At 35.8% G+C, this 18,910-nt stretch overlaps 1 protein-coding gene across 5 annotated transcripts in view; it reads right to left on the bottom strand.

Moving 5' to 3' along the window:
- The window catches only part of ap3b1a (adaptor related protein complex 3 subunit beta 1a), a 147,661-nt gene that overhangs the window by 105,427 nt on the left and 23,324 nt on the right, over positions 1-18,910 (bottom strand). For all 5 annotated transcript variants that reach the window (XR_012397141.1, XM_021469001.3, XM_073935772.1 and 2 more), the window contains exons 4-8: positions 15,451-15,546; positions 14,928-15,088; positions 14,709-14,775; positions 5,903-6,085; positions 2,949-3,098 (exon numbers count right to left, since the gene is read on the bottom strand). Coding sequence is in view for 4 of the 5 variants with exons in the window: in XM_021469001.3 (XP_021324676.2) it covers positions 2,949-3,098; positions 5,903-6,085; positions 14,709-14,775; positions 14,928-15,088; positions 15,451-15,546 (657 nt within the window). In the remaining variant the exon portion in view is untranslated. The remainder of the gene's footprint in view (positions 1-2,948; positions 3,099-5,902; positions 6,086-14,708; positions 14,776-14,927; positions 15,089-15,450; positions 15,547-18,910) is intronic.

Genomic DNA, 18,910 nt, shown 5'->3' with positions numbered 1-18,910 from the left:
AGAGGAAGAGGAGGGTTTCCAGAGAGATAGAAAAAGAGATAGATGGTGATAGATTAGGAAGCCTTCAATGTATGTAATGATTTTGTCTTCCCCAAATTACTTTGACCCCAATATACGAACAGGACAGCAGACTTCAACACATCAAGCGCTAAAGCAGCAGCGAGAGAGAGAGAGAGAGAGAGAGAGAGAGAGAGAGAGAGAGAGAGAGAGAGAGAGAGAGAGCTGATAAAGACAGAGTGTGCAGAGAGTGTAGAACAAAGCAGGACAAGTTTTAATCAAAACATATCACACACACACACACGCACACATCAAAAACACACACACACAAAGACCTTGAGCTTGCAGTTGATGGAGTGCTGGAGTCACTCTGTGTGTGGGATGTAGGAAGGAATAAAGGTTTTCTGAGCACATTTCTGTATGTAACGTGATTGAGCTGTGTCTGATACAGCCTTGGAGTCTCTAATACTTGGATGTACAAACACGCAAACACACTTGCAGTTAAACGAAACACACACACATACACTCAGGTGCACGTGAAGGCCTCTGCTATTGCTCAGAGATGAAAAGGGAAGAGCGGGAGAACGAGAAAACGGTAGATTGCAGATGTGTGTGTGGGAATAAAAGTGGAATATTAGTGAGGTTAGTAAAGAACAAAAGGTGCGAAGATTGAGTAAATATTGTTCAAATGTAGCGATAAATGTGCAGCAATCACCACTAAAAATGTCATATTAAATTATTAGAGGTTTATTTAACTATAAAATAAATGCTTTAAATTAACAATTTAGAGAACTGACATAGCTGTTATATTATATTATTAATGTTATTAATATTTATTAGATTATTTTATATATTTTAATATTTTTCTATTAAATATTATATAGTTATTGTATTTTTTATTAAATATTTTAATATTTTATTTTAATAATACTTATTATATTATATTTTTTATTATTTATCTATTTTAATTATCTATATATTTTAATCATTTTTAAAATTATGTATATGTTTTAATTATATAATAATAATAATAATAATAATTTAGCAACAATTAACATAATTAAACTGTTTTTAAATAAATTAATGTATAAATATTATTTTTATACATTTTTCAGTATAATAGTAGTATTAATAATGCTCTCTTTAAATAATAATTAACTATAATTAATAATTCACTATATTAAACATAATATGTTTATATCACTCGAAATAATAATAATAATAATAATAATACAATTATTTTGAAATTATAATTGCACTCGCTCTTCTTAATAATAATTTGATATATACATTAACGACATTGATAATAATAATAAAACATCTGTTAAAAGTTTTTTAACTCACTTGTTATAATAGAATATTTAAAGTTCCCTCTTAGCATATTATATGCATTTATTTTGTAATCATGAAATGGAGAAATATCACACATAATAAACATTAATACTCCATAAAGTCTGTGTTTAATCTGCATTAATGCCAGTATATTCCTACAAAGCGTAGCGTAGTCTAGTGTCGTGCCTTGTCAAATATTGTAGTGTCTTGTCATGTTGTGTGGTGTCATGTAGTATTGTGTGATGTCGTGTAGTAAAATGTAGTGTAGTAAAGGGGTTTTCAACCTTTTAGGACACACTCCCCCCAAGTTTGTCCAATTTCACTTGCGGAAAATGTGCAAGTTGTTTTCTTTCTATTCGGCATGCGGTATTAAATTCAACTAAAACAACACTCGTCCACCAGTCCTTACTCCTTATTGGCGTCCAATAGCCCAGTTTGTCACGGGGGCATAAATGAAATGTTTATAAGTGAAAGTGAAACTGCCGAACTGCAGGTAATGAAAAAAAAAATTAAAGATGAAACACCAAAAACTGCAGGAAACTCTGCAGGAAATGTGGATAGCCTGGTGACGCAACATTCAAAAAGCACTTCACGTAAACACCCTAATTATATTATTGTCTTAATCAGATTAAGGCAAATAACTAGATTAATCATATCCATGTAACAAACATAGTCAGTAGTGTCTTCAAAGTAAGTGAAAGATCCAGAAGATCAAGCATCCTGCTGATTTGATTAAAAAGGGCACTTTTTTTTCAGACGGATCGCCGGTTTTACTTTTATTCACCGTCATTCATTAAAAAAAAAAAAAAAAAACTGTTAATTTTATTTGTATATATTTTACTCAAAAGCATTAACTCTACAGGTGCCTGATAGTTAGCTGTGAATCTAACGTTAATCAGATTCTCTCTAGTTGTATCAGTCACCAGCAATCTAGCCCATGCAGATTGCTGGAGAACTACAAATATGCTGGTAAATGGATTACACGGTCCAGTCATGCAACACACACACCAGCTCCAATTCTCCATTGATTACACTCCCACAGCTGATGCTGCTCATGAACTGATTACACAATACCTGCCAACTGATTTTATCCGGGGGTGCGAGAAGTGAAGAGGGGGGTGGGGGGGGGGTTGTATGTGCGAAGTGAAGAGCGGGGGGAAGGTGTGAGCGAACTGAAGAACAGGGAGGGGGTATGAAGATGGTATGAAGATGGTTGCGTTGGGTTTGGTGCGCATGGGAACTGAACCAAGGAGCTAGCCGGACTGTACCATAAATTTATAAAAAACCATTTCCGGGAGACAAAACAATACAGGAGATGGGTCTAAAAAAACGGGAGTGTTGGCAGGTATGGATTACACCACACATTTATACATCTCACTTTAAGACTCTCATTGCTGAGTCTTGTTATACAGAATGTGAACATCACGATGTGTTTTCTTTGCGTTGTCTTGCCGTGTTTGTGACCCTCGCCTTGTTTGTTTGCTTATGTTGCCTGCTGCCTGCCTGTACTGACCATCTGCCTGTTATTTGACTTGTTATTAAAACCGTTACCATAATTCACTTTATAGGTGTTGGCGTCCCACAGGTTGAAACCCCCTGGTGTAGTGTAGTGTACTCACTGCAGTGTTTCTGCTCTGCAACAGTGGTTTAGTGTTTCGGAGCAGGAGTCTGTGGTCTGGATCCATAATGTAGGGTTTAGACTGATCCACCCTCCTCTCCTCCTCTGAATCATAAAAGGTTTTCTCGCTGTTTTCATCAAAAATAGCATCCTACGATCACACACACATGATTAATAAACACACAAATGTAAACATCTAACAAACTCACATATCAAAGTAACTCTAAACCCATAAGAGACTACATAACATCACTCAGAGTGATAGTTATTGTCCTCTCCAACAATCCTTCATACCTGAAACCCTCACTGCTAGCATTGAAAAACAAAACAAAACAAAGAATAAAAACAGTCATTGGTATTATAAACTGAAACCGCTAGCCTTAATAACTGAGGTACAGTTGAAGTCTGAATTATTAGCTCTCCTGGATATACATTTTCCCAATTTCTGTTTTAAGAGGCTGAATCATATGCATTAGTTTATATGACAAAACATGTCTTTTTGACTCAAGAAGATCCATACTGACTCCAAAGCCAGATACTGATAAGATCAGGGCCTGGTATGTTGACTTTGGGGGTTTATGTGTAGTCACATGTTGATTGGTCAGTTTGAAAGTCTCAGCATTTGGGCTTTAGTCACATGGTCAAGAAAGATACAAAATAGGTGTAAATCTCTGCTCTGTCTCTTTTCCTGCTCTGCTCCTCTCCTCCTCTGGAGTCTATCTTCTCTGACTCTACTGCAATCAAGCTAACTTCTGGGCCTGCTCTCTTTGGCCCCGTTTACACTAATGCGTTTTAGTTTGAAAACGCATAAGTTTTGCTACGGTTACGCCATCCGTCCACACTACGCCGGAGTTCTCGAGCGCCGAAAACGGAGCGTTTCGAAAACGCTGGAGAGGCCGTTTTCATTCTGAAACGCTGCTGCTCCGTCTTAGTGTGGATGGGGAAAGACGGAGACATCTGAAAACGGAGGCGGGGCTGCAGACATTCGCCTATCTGATTGGGGCTTTTCCTCAATATTAAGTAGCCTAACACACAGTTCAGTCCTGAATCTTCTCCGTGTAAGTTCAGACTTCGCAAGTTTGATCAAGGCTGCATCTCTTCTTCTCAGTTTGATATGGAAAACATACCGAGGACACGCGTCAATCTTCACAGGGAACAGTGTACTTTTTAACTTCATTCACATTAACATTACCCTGGCTACGTTGTTTCACTTTCTCAACAATAAAATTTAAACTTGATATAAGGAACTGCCTATTTTTATTTTAATATTAACAAATAAACAGACAGCAGAAATGTTGAGGCATCGTGCTGCATGAGCGTCATCTTCACTGTGTGGATATTTATAACAAAACGGAGCCGATAACAACTGCCTCCTTTCAATTTCAGTGAAAATACGAAACACACCCTCTCTTTTGCTGAATATCAGTTTTAATAATTTATAATGGCCATTATAAAAGTATAACATACAATAAGTTTATACATTATAGGAAATAAAGGCAAGTGATCAGTCAATATACAGAATAGGCTACGTGGTTACATTAATCATTAGCTTATCTTTGCGCGTAGCCAAAACACGTTACCTGAGAACAAGTAATAGATTCCAATGACCAAAGTCAGGGAATATGTCGTTAGATAAAGACAACAAGATGAATGAAATATCACGTTTAATAAATATAGTGAGATTAGATCCAGCGGGAGATGCTTGATGAGAAGTCCGACTAGCACAGCTCTCATCTGGGTAGATGGGCTCCAGCGATTGCCAAAGTGTGTGTGTGTGGTCACGTGATGTGTGTTTTCAGCGTTTTGGTGTGGACGGAGAGCAGTTCAGAAACGCTGGGTAAAACGCGAGTGTGGACGCGGATCGTTTTCATTCTAAAACGCCGTTTTAAAACTAAAACGCACTAGTGTAAACGGGGCCTTTGTCTCTCTCTCCCTCCCCCTGTGTCTCTCCTTCTACCTCTGGTAACTTTAATTTTACATTTAAGCTGGGTACAATTTATATCATATGTTTTATCATTTTATATTTGATCATTTTATACAGTTATTTTGTAATTAATTCAGTTGTGTCCATAGCAAGTTACTGTCACTAAATCATCTCATTTTTAAGTATTTGAGAATTACTTTTGATTTAACATCAACACTTAATTGCTCCATATTGCAATATAATACAATCACATAATATCAACACTCGCCCAAATTTATAGCTATTAATACTGCCCTTATTTTCGCTTTTGGTATAAGCCTGCAGAAGAATGGTTTGACTAGAAATGTACAGATTTTACCGTCATGCTAATAACTTTTTAGTCACTTGGCAGAACTACAGTTCGAACCTCTGTGGTTAAAACCCATTCTTACACTGTTTAACGGAGAGACACATTTCTAAACCTAATATTTTTAATAACTCATCTCTAATAACTGATTTTTGATCTTTGCCATGATGACAGTGTATACTATTTTACTACATATTTTCAGGATACTAGTATTCAGCTTAAAATGACATTGAAAGGCTTAACTAGGCTAATTAGGCAAGCTAGGGTAATTAGGCAATTCATTGAAACAACTAAAAACTCAACTATTTAGTCTCCACTTCACTTCCTAATCTGCAATTGCTTCTCTGGATATACCACTAACTGTACTAAAAAAAAAATACAAATAAAAAATAAATAAATAATAAAAAGTAAATGTAAATGTCATTGCATAATAGTTTGTTTCATAGACAACTGAATTAATATATTGCTAAAGAAGGCTATATAATATTGACGTTAAAATTAAAAACTACTTTTATTCTAGCCAAAATAAAACTAATAAGACTTTCTCCAGAAGTAAAAATATTATAGGAGATACTATGAAAAATTCAAACACCATTTTGAAAAAGGAGGAGAGTGAATAATTTTGACTTCAACTGCACAGTATATACCGATAACGAAATGCTCTGTGCTTAATGAAAACCTGTACCTCTCTCCATGGGCTAATGAACTGCGTCCTAGCGTAGCGCGTTAGCATGTGTATGATGACCACCTGACCCCACTCCTCCACATCCACCAGCAGGTTACATAGTTTCCGATAATTCTTGTGGATCAGATCAATTCGGTCCGGACAAACCTCCTCAAACGCCATCACCACACTGCCGGCAACCAGCTATAAATACAAAAACAACAACAACAAAACAAGATAATTAGCAGGGTTTAAAACTTAGCACACTGTTAGAAGATTTTCATTCACCGGTTGAAGTAGATCTGATCAACTAAATTGGCTCCTAGGGGTGGGCAGTATTACAAAATTCAATATATTTTAAATTCAATATCTATATTTCATGATATAGTCATTTATATAGGTAGCCTAGTTAGTCTGGAAAATCAACAAAAGGGTTTCATGTAACAAATTAACTTAAAGGTGCCATAGAGTGCATTGATTCAATATTAATAATTCATTTTCCTTCGGCTTATACCTTTATTTATCAGGGGTTGCCACAGTGGAATGAACCGCCAACTATTCCAGCATATGTTTTACACAGCGGATCCCCTTCCAGCTAAAACCCAGAACTGGGAAACATCCATATACACATTCACACACGCACAAACACTATGGTCAATTTAGCCAACCCAATTCACCTATAGTGCATGTCTTTGCACTGTGGGGGAAACCGGAGCACCCGGAGGAAACCGACGCGAACACAAGGAGAACATGCAAACTTCATACAGAAATGCCAACTGACCCAGCCGGGGCTCGAACCAGCGACCTTCTTTCTGTGAGGCGATTGTGCTACCCACTGCGCCACTATTCCACCCCCACACACAATTATACTACAAGGTATAATTATACAATTAATACTCATAAAATATCCGTTTGTATATATAAACTAGTAGTACTACATGGTTTTCAATCTTTTCGAACTGAACCGAGCAGAAACTACGCTTGCATCTGAAATTAAAAAACGAAAACCCCAGCACATGTCTGAAGTTACAAAACTGTGGAGAAACACACAAACACACACTCCTCCACAGCTTCTGAGCAATTATCACTCACCCGTTTCTCCTGCTGCAGCCCTAAAGTTGTGCTGGAGGTTTATAATTGCAAATTAAGCTTATTAGGTTATATATGCGTCGTAATTACAAACCTCAGTGTGGTCTCAAAACAAACAGATGCTTGGAAGATGACAACCTGTTCTGCTTCCCACCGAGCTAATATAACACACCACTCTCACTTTAGACTAATGAACTACAGTACATGGGAGAGAGTGTGTGTGTGTGTGTGTGTGTGTGTGTGTGTGTGTGTGTGTGTGTGTGTGTGTGTGTGTGTAAACAGCAGAGTTTGAGCAGGTCAGATGCTTCATTCAGCATCTCAGAGAGTCACCTGAGCACTGAGAAAGAGAATCACATCTGAACAATCCCTGAAACCTTAAAGAAGGGTGTGTGTTTATGTCTTTGCAACATTAATCAGTGATAGATGAAAAATCATTAATGAATGACTTTTTAAGAAAGAAATGATGAGAGTTCTGCTACATGCTAACAAATTTTGAGGTTTACATATGCACTCACCGGCCACTTTATTAGGTCCAGCTGTCCAACTGCTCGTTAACGCACATTTCTAATCAGCCAATCACATGGCAGCAACTCAATGCATTCAGGCATGTAGACATGGGCTGTTTTTCAATATGCGTTCTTCAGCGGTCTTGTGTCCTCGTGTTCTCGTGCAACGTCATCATCAGCAGCCTAAGTTCAGTTCCAATACTCAAGACCGCAAGTACGGAGGACGCGTGAAACTTCCCGGATGTGATCTTGATAGAGGACGCACCGATGCAGACTTGAGCACCGAACTCGCTCTGGAAGTCCCAGAAGTCATTGCGACTGGAGGTGGGAAGCGCTGCATTTTATCTAGATTTATTATTAAAGTTCAAAAATATCACTTATTTACATCAGGAGTTTCCCTAAACGAAACGGTGAAAGTAAACATTAACATGAATACCTTGATAAAGGAATAAACACATTAAGGTTGTTAAAATCGTATTAAAATTTGTTTTATTTATATTGTGCAGAGTATATTTATAATGTTTTTATGCAAAGTATATATTTTGAAGAGGGGAAAAACAATAAATCGTTGTATGAATGCTGTAATGTTTAAATAATTTCCATTTAAAACACGTGAAGGTCATGTGACCATCAGGAAGAACGCAGCATCTCAATTCTCAAAGGACGCGTTCTCTGCCCTCGCGGTCTCCTGAGATCGTTCTTCCGAGGACACCTGGCAAGACCGGTCTCCACAAGAACGCAAGTCCGTTCTCTGCGTTCTTGGAATTGAGAAACAGCCATGGTCAAGACAATTTGCTGCAGCTCAAACCGAGCATCAGAATGGGGAAGAAACTTGATTTAAGTGACTTTGATCGCGGCATGGTTGTTGGTGCCAGACAGGCTGGTCTGAGTATTTCAGAAACTGCTGATCTACTGGGATTTTCACGCACAACAATCTCTAGGGTTTACAGAGAATGGTCTGAAAAAGAGAAAATATCCAGTGAGCGGCAGTTCTGTGAGCGCAAATGCCTTGTTGATGCCAGAGGTCAGAGGAGAATGGCCAGACTGGTTTCAGCTGATAGAAAGGCACACTCTGAGCCCATTAGCACCAATCGAGCATTGTGTCAATGCCACAGGCTACCTGACTATTGTTGCTGACCATGTCCATCCTTTTATGACCACAGTGTACTCATCTTTTCATGTTTTCTTCCAGCAGGATAATGTGATGATTCAGAACTGCTTTAATCCTTCGTGGCATAGATTCAACAATATACTGGAAATATTCCTCAGAGATTTTGCTCCATATTGACATGATAGCATCACGCAGTTGCTGCAGATTTGTCGGCTGCACATCCATGATGCGAATCTCCCGTTCCACCACATCTCAAAGGTGCTCTAATGGATTGAGATCTGGTGACTGTGGAGGCCATTTTAGTACAGTGAACTCATTGTCATGTTCAAGAAACCAGTCGGAGATGATTCATGCTTTTCTGACATGGTGCGTTATCCTAAGACTTTGATTTTAACTTATAAAGCAGTCCATAGGCTAGCTCCTGATTACATTTGTGATCTTGTGGCACTTTCCACTCCTGCTCGCATTCTCCGCTCTGCTTCGGGTTAGCACCATGGGTGGTCGGGCTTTTTCATACAGTGTGACAAAATTATGAAATGCATTACTCATTACCATTAGTGTCTCTTGACATTTTTAAGAAGCTTGTTAAGACTCTCATTTTTAGTAGTGTTTTTAATGTGTCATTTGTTATCTTAATTATGGTTATAAATTCCTATTTATTGTTTTTGCCTTGTACGTGATTTGAGCTTGAAAAAAGCAAATTACAAATAAAATGTTTTTCTATTATTGTTATTATTATCCTGCTGGAAGTAGCCATCAGAAGATGAGTACACTGTGGTCATAAAGGGAAGAACATGGTCAGCAACAATACTCGGGTAGGCTGTGGCGTTGACATGATGCTCAATTGGTACTAATGAACCCAAACTGTGCCAAGAAAACATCCCCCACACCATTACACCACCACCACCAGCCTGAAATGTTGATACAAGGCAGGATGGATCCATGCTTTAATTTTGTTGATGCAAAATTGTGACCCTACCATCCAAATGTCGCAGCAGAAATCGAGACTCATCAGACCAGACAATGTTTTTCCAATCTTCTATTGTCAAATTTTGTTGAGCCTGTGTGAATTGTAGCCTCAGTTTCCTGTTCTTAGCTGACAGGAGTGGCACCCGGTGTGGTCTTCTGCTGATGTAGCCCATACTCCTCAATGTTGGATGTGTTGAGCGTTCAGAGATGCTCTTCTGCATACCTCGGTTGTAACGAGTGGTTATTTGAGTTACTGTTGCCTTTCTATCAGCTGGAACCAGTCTGGCCATTCTCCTCTGATCTCTGGCATCAACAAAACATTTGCGCCCACAGAACTGCCGCTCACTGGATATTTTCTCTCTTTCAGATCATTCTCTGTAAACCCTAAAAAAGGTTAAAGAGCAGTTGGACCTAATAAAGTGGCCGGTGAGTGTGTGTGTGTTTAGATACACACATACATACATAAATTGAGATAAGTACAGTCTAGAATGCTACAGTCAATTCTAAGGTCAAAATTCATTGCGATTCTGTTCCTATTATTTACATTTTGGGTGGATTAAATAATTGAAATGAAGTACAAATCTGCCCGCTAAAAATCTGTCATTACGTTGAAGTTAGCAATAAATAAACAACCCTTCTTCTCATTCAACTAATGTAAAAGTTGTCCGAAAATGGATATGCAATCTGAAATTCCTTTAGATACTTCTGTTTTTGTCACATCTTTCCATTTTCTCCCATTTTCATCATCATCTCCTCACCCTTCTGTTGCCATATTAGCCAACAAGAGCACCAAGGTAAACTCCATCCACCATCAACAAAGCTCTTCAACACACACACACACACACACACACACACACACACACCAACAAAGCTCTTACTTACACACACCTCATCAACAAAGCTCTGCTATCTCTGCTGCTTGACAAGACCTTAATGGAAAAATCACACTAAGCAAATGGTTCCTCTAATAACAATAAATTTCCTGTAAAATTATGAAGGGTACAGGACGTTTCCCCGGATCCATTTTGTCATGAATTCTAATTAAGGCCGAGTGTAGTGACGGGAGAGGAAACAGGGAATGCTGGGTCATCAGCGAGAGGGGAGAGATAGAGAGCGACGCCACCGTGATTGATGCTGCGCTCGCTGCTCACATACACACTCTCTTTTACAGACTCAACACACATAGACACACACACTCAACAATCACACAAACACACACACACAGACCAAACACTCTCAACAGACTCAATACACACACCATACATGCACACAATTTCAAAAGACTCACCATACACATACACACACACACACACACACACACACACACAGTACACCATAGAGTACTCAATACGCACCATACACACGTACTGTACACTCTCAACAGACTCAATACACACACACTCTCACCATACATACATACATACAAACTCAATACACTCTCAACAGCCTCAATACTCTCACCATACACACATACAAACTCAATACACACACACACACACACTATACACACATACAAACTCAACACACACACCCACACTCTCAACAGCCTCAATACTCTCACCATACACACATACAAACTCAATACACACACACACACACACACACACACACACACACACACACACACACACATACAAACTCAATACACACACACACTCACAACAGCCTCAATACTCTCACCATACACACATACAAACTCAATACTCAATACACACACCATACACACACACAAACTCTCAACAGCCTCAATACTCTCACCATACAAACATACAAACTCAATACACACACCATACACACACTCTAACCATACACACATACAAACTCAATACTCAATACACACACCATACACACACACACACTCTCAACAGCCTCAATACTCTCACCATACAAACATACAAACTCAATACACACACCATACACACACTCTAACCATACACACATACAAACTCAATACTCAATACACACACACTCTCAACAGCCTCAATACTCTCACCATACAAACATGCAAACTCAATGCGCGCACGCACGCACACACACACACACACACAAACTCAATACACACACCATACACACATACAAACTCAATACACACACACACACACAAACACCATACACACATACAAACTCAATATACACACACACACACACACACACACACACACACACACACACACACACACAAACTCAATACACACACCCACACTCTCAACAGCCTCAATACTCTCACCATACACACATACAAACTCAACACACACACCATACATGCATACACTAAACAGACTCAATACATACACCCTACACTCTAAACAGGCTCAATACACACACATGCCTAACACTAACAAAGACTCAACACAGACACAATAAAAACTCAACAAATGTGCACAAACACACTCAACACAGACAGTTACAAATACACACACTCAACAAATATGCACGCGCGCACACACGCGCGCGCACGCACACACACACACACACACACACACACACAAATATGCACACAAACATGCTCAACACATACACATAGAGTCACACACACACACACACACTCTACAAATGCAGACACACACTCAATGCACAGTCACAAATACACACACTCAAGAAATATGCACACACTCGCTCAACACATACACAGTCACTAATGCACACACATAAACACAAACAAATACACACACACGCTCAACACATACACACAGACTCAACACACTCACAAATACACACACACACACATATATACAAAACAACAAATACACTTACACACACTCAAAACATTCTCACAGACTTAACGCAGAGTCACAAATGCACACAAACACATGCGCACACACGCTCAACACATACACCCAGTCAAAAACACACACTCAACAAATGCACACACACAGTTAACAAATATGCACACACACACACACACACAGCTTCTTTTAGACAGTGGTGGCTCTATTCGTGTGCGTCACACTAAAGCTCCAGCAGTGTTTTCAGCAGGCTCTCCTCTACATGTGAAATACAGCTCGGCACTAAAAGCCCACCAGGATGAAAACAGCCACAATCATAAGCAGACGTAAATCTGAAGCTCATCATAACGCATCACTCACACTTCATCCAAAGGCCCTGAAGGGAATCATTTCAGATTGGAAGATGTTTATTTTAGTGTTGGACGGGTTTGAGAATTGTGGAAAGGATTATGGTGTTGTTGCGCCATCTGGCGGTTGTACAATGCGTCTACGCTCTAATATGAAAAAGAATTACGGTTCATTCCTTTAATTCAATACTCATTCATTTTTCTTCAGTTTAGTCTCTGATTATCAGAGCTCGCCACAGTGGAATGAACCGCCTTTAATTCAATGTATAATATAAAATTCCGCTTTTAAACCATTACTTATATTTTAGCTGCTAAAGATTTGCATAATGCTGGTCGGGTTCACTTTAATGGGCTATATGCCTTTGCAGCAAAGAAGGCAAGAAAAGTCCAGATGTTGTGAAATATTAGTAAAATTGTTTGTTTGTATGCTGCCTGAGTTGTTTGTTTGAGACAATTACATGTGTTCCAATGGGGAGCATTAAAAACAAACAAGTGTCAGGGGGATATGGGGGTGGTTCACCCACTATGAACTGCAGCTGGCTTGTCTGATAAAATAGTAAAATAGTTATAGTACAATAAAAATATATAAAAGAGAAAGAACTGGCTATTTAAAAAAATATTTAGTTCAACGGCTTTAATGAAAGTGGCTTCAGATCAGTTTCAAAGTTTAACCTACTGTAATTACTTTATAAATAGTGATCACTTACAATTTTTAAATACCACAAAATACATTAAGTATTTATCAGTGCAGCATGTAAAGGTTTTAACAATCTTATTTTTAATTGTCAAAACATTTTCAATATAAGTACATTTTTTTATTTCTATAATTAATTAGTAATTAATTATAAATATATAATTAGTAAATATTAGCAATTTAATTAATTCAAAATAAAAATCTTAATAAAATCTCTTCAAATTGATTAAAAATAACAAATATTTTAGTAGTAAAAAGAGAATTACAATTTTTACTTTATTACTAAATAATTAAATAAATAGCTATTGATTCAACAAAAAAAGTAACAATTTTATTAAACTCTGTAATTTACTTAAACTCTAAGTACTTTAATAGTAAACTCTTTTTTTAAATGTGTTTAATGATTTAGCAGTTAATTAAAATATATTAAAAGTAGTCAATTAAAAAATGCATTTAAATTTTTAAAAAGCGTAATTATTCATTCATTCGTTTTCTTTTCAGCTCAGTCCCTTTATTAATCAGGGGTCGCCACAGCTGAATAAACCACCAACTTATCCAGCATATGTTTTACGCAGAGGATGCCCTTCCAGCTGCAACCAATCACTTGGAATGTAATCACTTAATTTAATTAATTAAAATACTTAAAAAATACACACAATTCATTTTAAATTTGTATTGGTGCCAAGGTTTTTTTTTAAGTTTTTTTTTTTAACTTCTTATGTGTAATTATCAAAACATTTTCTTAACAAGTACAAAATATTTATTTTTTCTTTCTATAATTAATTAGTAAATAATTACACAGCATTTTATTAATTAAAAATAAAAATCTTCAATAAAATCTTTTTAAATTGATTAAAAATAAGAAATATATTAGTAGTAAAAAAATATATATATTTTTCTTTGCTTCATTAATAGATAGTTAATTAAATGATTAATCAAACAAAAATAAGACAATTTAATTCAACTCAGAAGTTAACTAAAAATGTAAGTATTTTAGTAGTAAACAAAAATATTTATTTAATGAATTATTAATTAATTAAAATTATGAATTTAAGTATATTAATAGCAGTCAATTACAAAACGCATTTTATTTCTTAATTTTCATTATCTAATTTAATCAATTAAAATACTTCAAAAATACGTTTTAGAATAGTTTGTTTTTCATGTTTATGATTACAAAGGTTTAAAGAAAAAGCAATTACTAAAATAATCATGCTTTTGCATCGGATTTTAATAAATATCATATACTATTAATCATATATTATTTAAAGTCATAAAATGTCACATTTGTGAACAATGTGAATAGTCGATCACTAGCAAAAAAACAACAACACATTTTAAATACAGTAAAGCACTGGATAGTGTTTGTGTGCGGAGTCGTTTACCGTGCTTTTGTCCTTCAGCAGTTTCTCGATGACTTCGATGAGATGCTCCTTCTGGTCAGGATCCAGACTGAATACACAAGCAGAAGTGTGTGTGTGAAGAGCCTCATGTGTGTGTACATGAATGGGTTTAGCTATACTTGTGAAAACTCAGTTGTTCTCACTTATATGGTGAGATATAAGAATAACCCACTAGTGAGGACGTGTGTGTGTGTGTTTTACCTGTAGAGTTTTTGGATGGCGTGAGCTGCTGTTTTGCGCACGTATGGTGAAAGATCAGTGGCTGCTTCTTTGATGGCCAGCATCATGATGGGGACAATGATGGGGACTCTGATGCTGGACAGAACCCGCAGAGCACTCGCTCGAATCAGCTGATTCGGGTCCTAACACAGAGAGAGACACAGAGACAGACATGATGACAAATGTTTATATATAATAATAATAATAATAATAATAATACAAATAGTAAGTGTTATTATAATTATTATTACATTAATTTATTTTGATAATATTATTTACATTATATAACAGTGATAGGCTGCCTCTGGTGCAGTGGTTTGCACCATCGCCTCACAGCAAAAAGGTTGCTGGTTTTTTAGACACATAATATATTATACATTATAAAATATAATACATAATACGTATTACATAATTAAATAATATATAATATTTTAAAGAACTAAAATAATATACTATATAATATACTGTTTATCAATTCTGAAATAAATCAAGGGGCGGGGCTTACCTTGAGTGCCCGCTGGAAGGTGCTGATTGACAGGAGGGCGAGATCCTGCTGTTCCTCTGCGTAGCGGACGAGATACACATACACCAGCTTCTTCAGCTAAAACACACAAACACACAGAAGATTAAAAAAATATCCTGATCTCGAACACTTTTTTTATTTATAAAAACATTTTTTGTTTATTTCCCAGTCTGCTACAGAAAGAACAAATATTTGATCTGCAAAACAAGAATTCAAACACTTAGAAAATAAACTTTTTGTCACTCTTTCAAGCTATTTTAGTTTGTTTCACACTTGCTACAGATAGAACAAATATTTGATCTGCAAAAAATAAATAAAATAAAAAATAAAAAGACCAATTCAAACAGAGAAAAAAACATTTTTATCACAATTTCAAGTTATTTAGATTTTTTACACAATTTGCAACAGAAAACGCACATAATTGATCAGCACAAAAAATAAAAACGCTAATGCAAACACTGAGAATATGTTTTTATATATTTTAACAAACAAGTAAGTGCAACTCAGACAAGAGAGTAAAGTACCACATTAAGATTAATAAGAAGGATATTATTCTTAACAATTAATTTTGACAGTATTTCTGAACACACTTAAGCTATTTTCACAATTATGCTATGATCACAACCAGTTTTGGGGAAAGTTACTTTTATAAAGTATTGGATTACAATCTTATATTCTCAAAAAAGAAACATGTAGCTCATTTAGTTACATTAAGAAGAAAAAAAGACTAAATGTAAGAGTGTAAGCCATTACTTTTGAAAAGTAACTTTTCCCTAAATTGGTTGTGATCATAGCATAAGACAGTTAGTGTGTTCAGAAATAGTCAAGAACAATTATTAAAAATAAACCTCTTCTCATTAAACGTCATGCACTGCTTTTGTTCTTTAATTCTTTGAAAAATGTGATTCCTTAAAATACAAATTGTTTTTGCTTTTTTGGAATAATTTAATAATCTTTCTTCATTCACCTTCATTTAAATACACAAATGTTTATATTTTATCCCTTCAAATAATCAAAATGACTAATTAATTAATTATTTAAAAAATTTTATTCCTTAAAATGCAAATAGCGCAAACTGAAAAAAATAATACAATGAATTAACAACTGCTTGCATTTTAATGACTTGATTTGCCAGGGTTTGTGTTTTTAGGGCCTGAAATTTAACACAGATGTTTATTTAAGCTGTGAATACTTCAACAAAAAATGTTTCAAACACATTTCCATACTTATGAATTCAGTATTTCATATTAAATTTCTAGATTTCACCTACAAAATATTCAATACCGGTGAAAAATACCTAATTTTCAGTTCATTTTATTTCAGTTCAAAAATTCGCTTCCATAAATTCAGTATATCAAATTCGGCTCTTAAAATTTGACATTACTTCCGGGAACTGCAGGCCAAGCAGTATAGATTGCAGATTGACAATCTCCAGCTGCTTTTTATTATACTAGCAGGTGGACAAATTTAAGATTTTTATACAAGTCAATAGGTGAGGAAAAAAGCTATTAACGGCACAAAAGTAGCATTTAATATAGTCAATGTCGAATTTTAACAGCCGAATTTGATCCATTGAATATTTGGAAGCGAATATTATACATGAAATCTGGAAATTGAATATGAATTATTGATTTTTTTTATAAGTATGGAAATGTGTTTGAAATATTTTTAGTTGAAATATTCACAGCTTAAATAAACATCTGTGTTAAATTTCAGGCCTTAAAAATACAAACTCAATTTAATTCATTAAAATGCAAGCAGTTGTTAATTCAACGTATTTTTTTTAAGCTTGTGCTATTCGACAAGCTTTTTATTTCAATACTTTTGCCATTGATTTTGTTCCATAGAAAAGGACGGATGCGGGCAATGTTGCGTAAGTGAAAAAATGCGGTCGTACCCTCCTCCTCATTCAACTCAATTTAAATAAACAAATATCCTTTTTTTATTACTTTAAATATTCAAATTGACCATTTAATTAATTATTTTTAAATGCATCCTTAATTCCCATTCCTAAAAAAACACCTTTGCAAAGAAGCCCACAAAACTGGAAGCATCCGATAACCACTCATAATGCAATCCCAGCTTCCCCAAACTCACATTCCATCTTCATAACCGCGAGTCTATGATGAAACTGTCTGATCAGCATGTGCTCGAGGGTCAAGGGTCAAAGGTCGGCTCTCTGTATAATTGCGTCCAGCTCTGGAGGTGACGAGAGGTCATTAATGACCATAAAGTCACAGAGACGCGTTTCATCATCATCAACAGCGCGATTACCAGCCAAATGGAAAAACATCAGTCACTTCATAAAGAGAGACATTACCCATCTGCCCCTCTGCTTAATCACATTTGCATACAGCAGCCTGCTGATCAGCGATTGGAGCAGCCGTGCGCATGCTAATTAGATAATGGCTAAACAAACTGCTGGCATTTATAGAAGTAAGATTACTGTAGTTACACTGTAAATATGCAGGGTTTCACACAATTGTGACAACATGAATATATATAGTTGATGTCAGAATTATTGGCCACCCTGAATTATTAGAACCCATGTTTATTTTTTTCCCCAATTTCTGTTCAACAGAGAGAAGATTTCTTTAACACATTTCTAAACATAATAGTTTTAATAACTCATCTCTAATAACTCATTTATTTTATCTTTGCCATGATGACAGTAAATAATAATTTACTAGATATTTTTCAAGGCACTTCTATACAGCCTAAAGTGACTTTTAAAGGCTTAACTAGGTTAATTAGGTTAACTAGGCAGGTTATGATTTGTTGTGTAGACTATCGAAAAAAAAGTTAGCTTAAAGGGGTTAATAATTTTGTCTTTAAAATGGTGTTTAAAAAATTAATAACTGATTTTATTCTAGTCGAAATAAAACAAATAAGGCTTATTCCAGAAGAAAAAACATTATCAGACATGCTGTGCTCATTCCTTGCCCTGTTAAATATAATGTGAAATATAAAAAAAAAAAAAAGCAACAAAAATTCAAAGGGGGGCTAATAATTCTGACTTCAACTGTGTGTGTGTGTGTGTGTGTGTGTGTGTGTGTGTGTATATATATATATATATATATATATATATATATATATTTTTTTTTTTTTTTTTTTTCCCCCCAATTTCTGTTTAACGGAGAGTAGACTTTTTCCAACACCTTTCTAATCTTAATAGTTTTAATAACTCATCTCTAGTAACTGATTTATTTTACCTTTGCCATGATGACAGTAAATAATATTTGACTAGATATTTTTCAAGACACTTCTATACAGCTTAAAGTGACATTTAAAGGCTTAACTAGGATACTTAGGTTAACTAGGCAGGTTAGGGTAAATAGGCAAGTAATTGGATAACAATGGTTTGTTCTGTATACAATCAAATAATATATATATAGCTTAAAGGGGCTAATAATATTGAAAAGATAAAAACTGCTTTTATTCT

This window comes from Danio rerio, chromosome 21 (assembly GCF_049306965.1).
Source record: "Danio rerio strain Tuebingen ecotype United States chromosome 21, GRCz12tu, whole genome shotgun sequence".
Taxonomy (NCBI): domain Eukaryota; kingdom Metazoa; phylum Chordata; class Actinopteri; order Cypriniformes; family Danionidae; genus Danio; species Danio rerio.
This window is presented reverse-complemented; position numbering and strand designations above follow the sequence as displayed.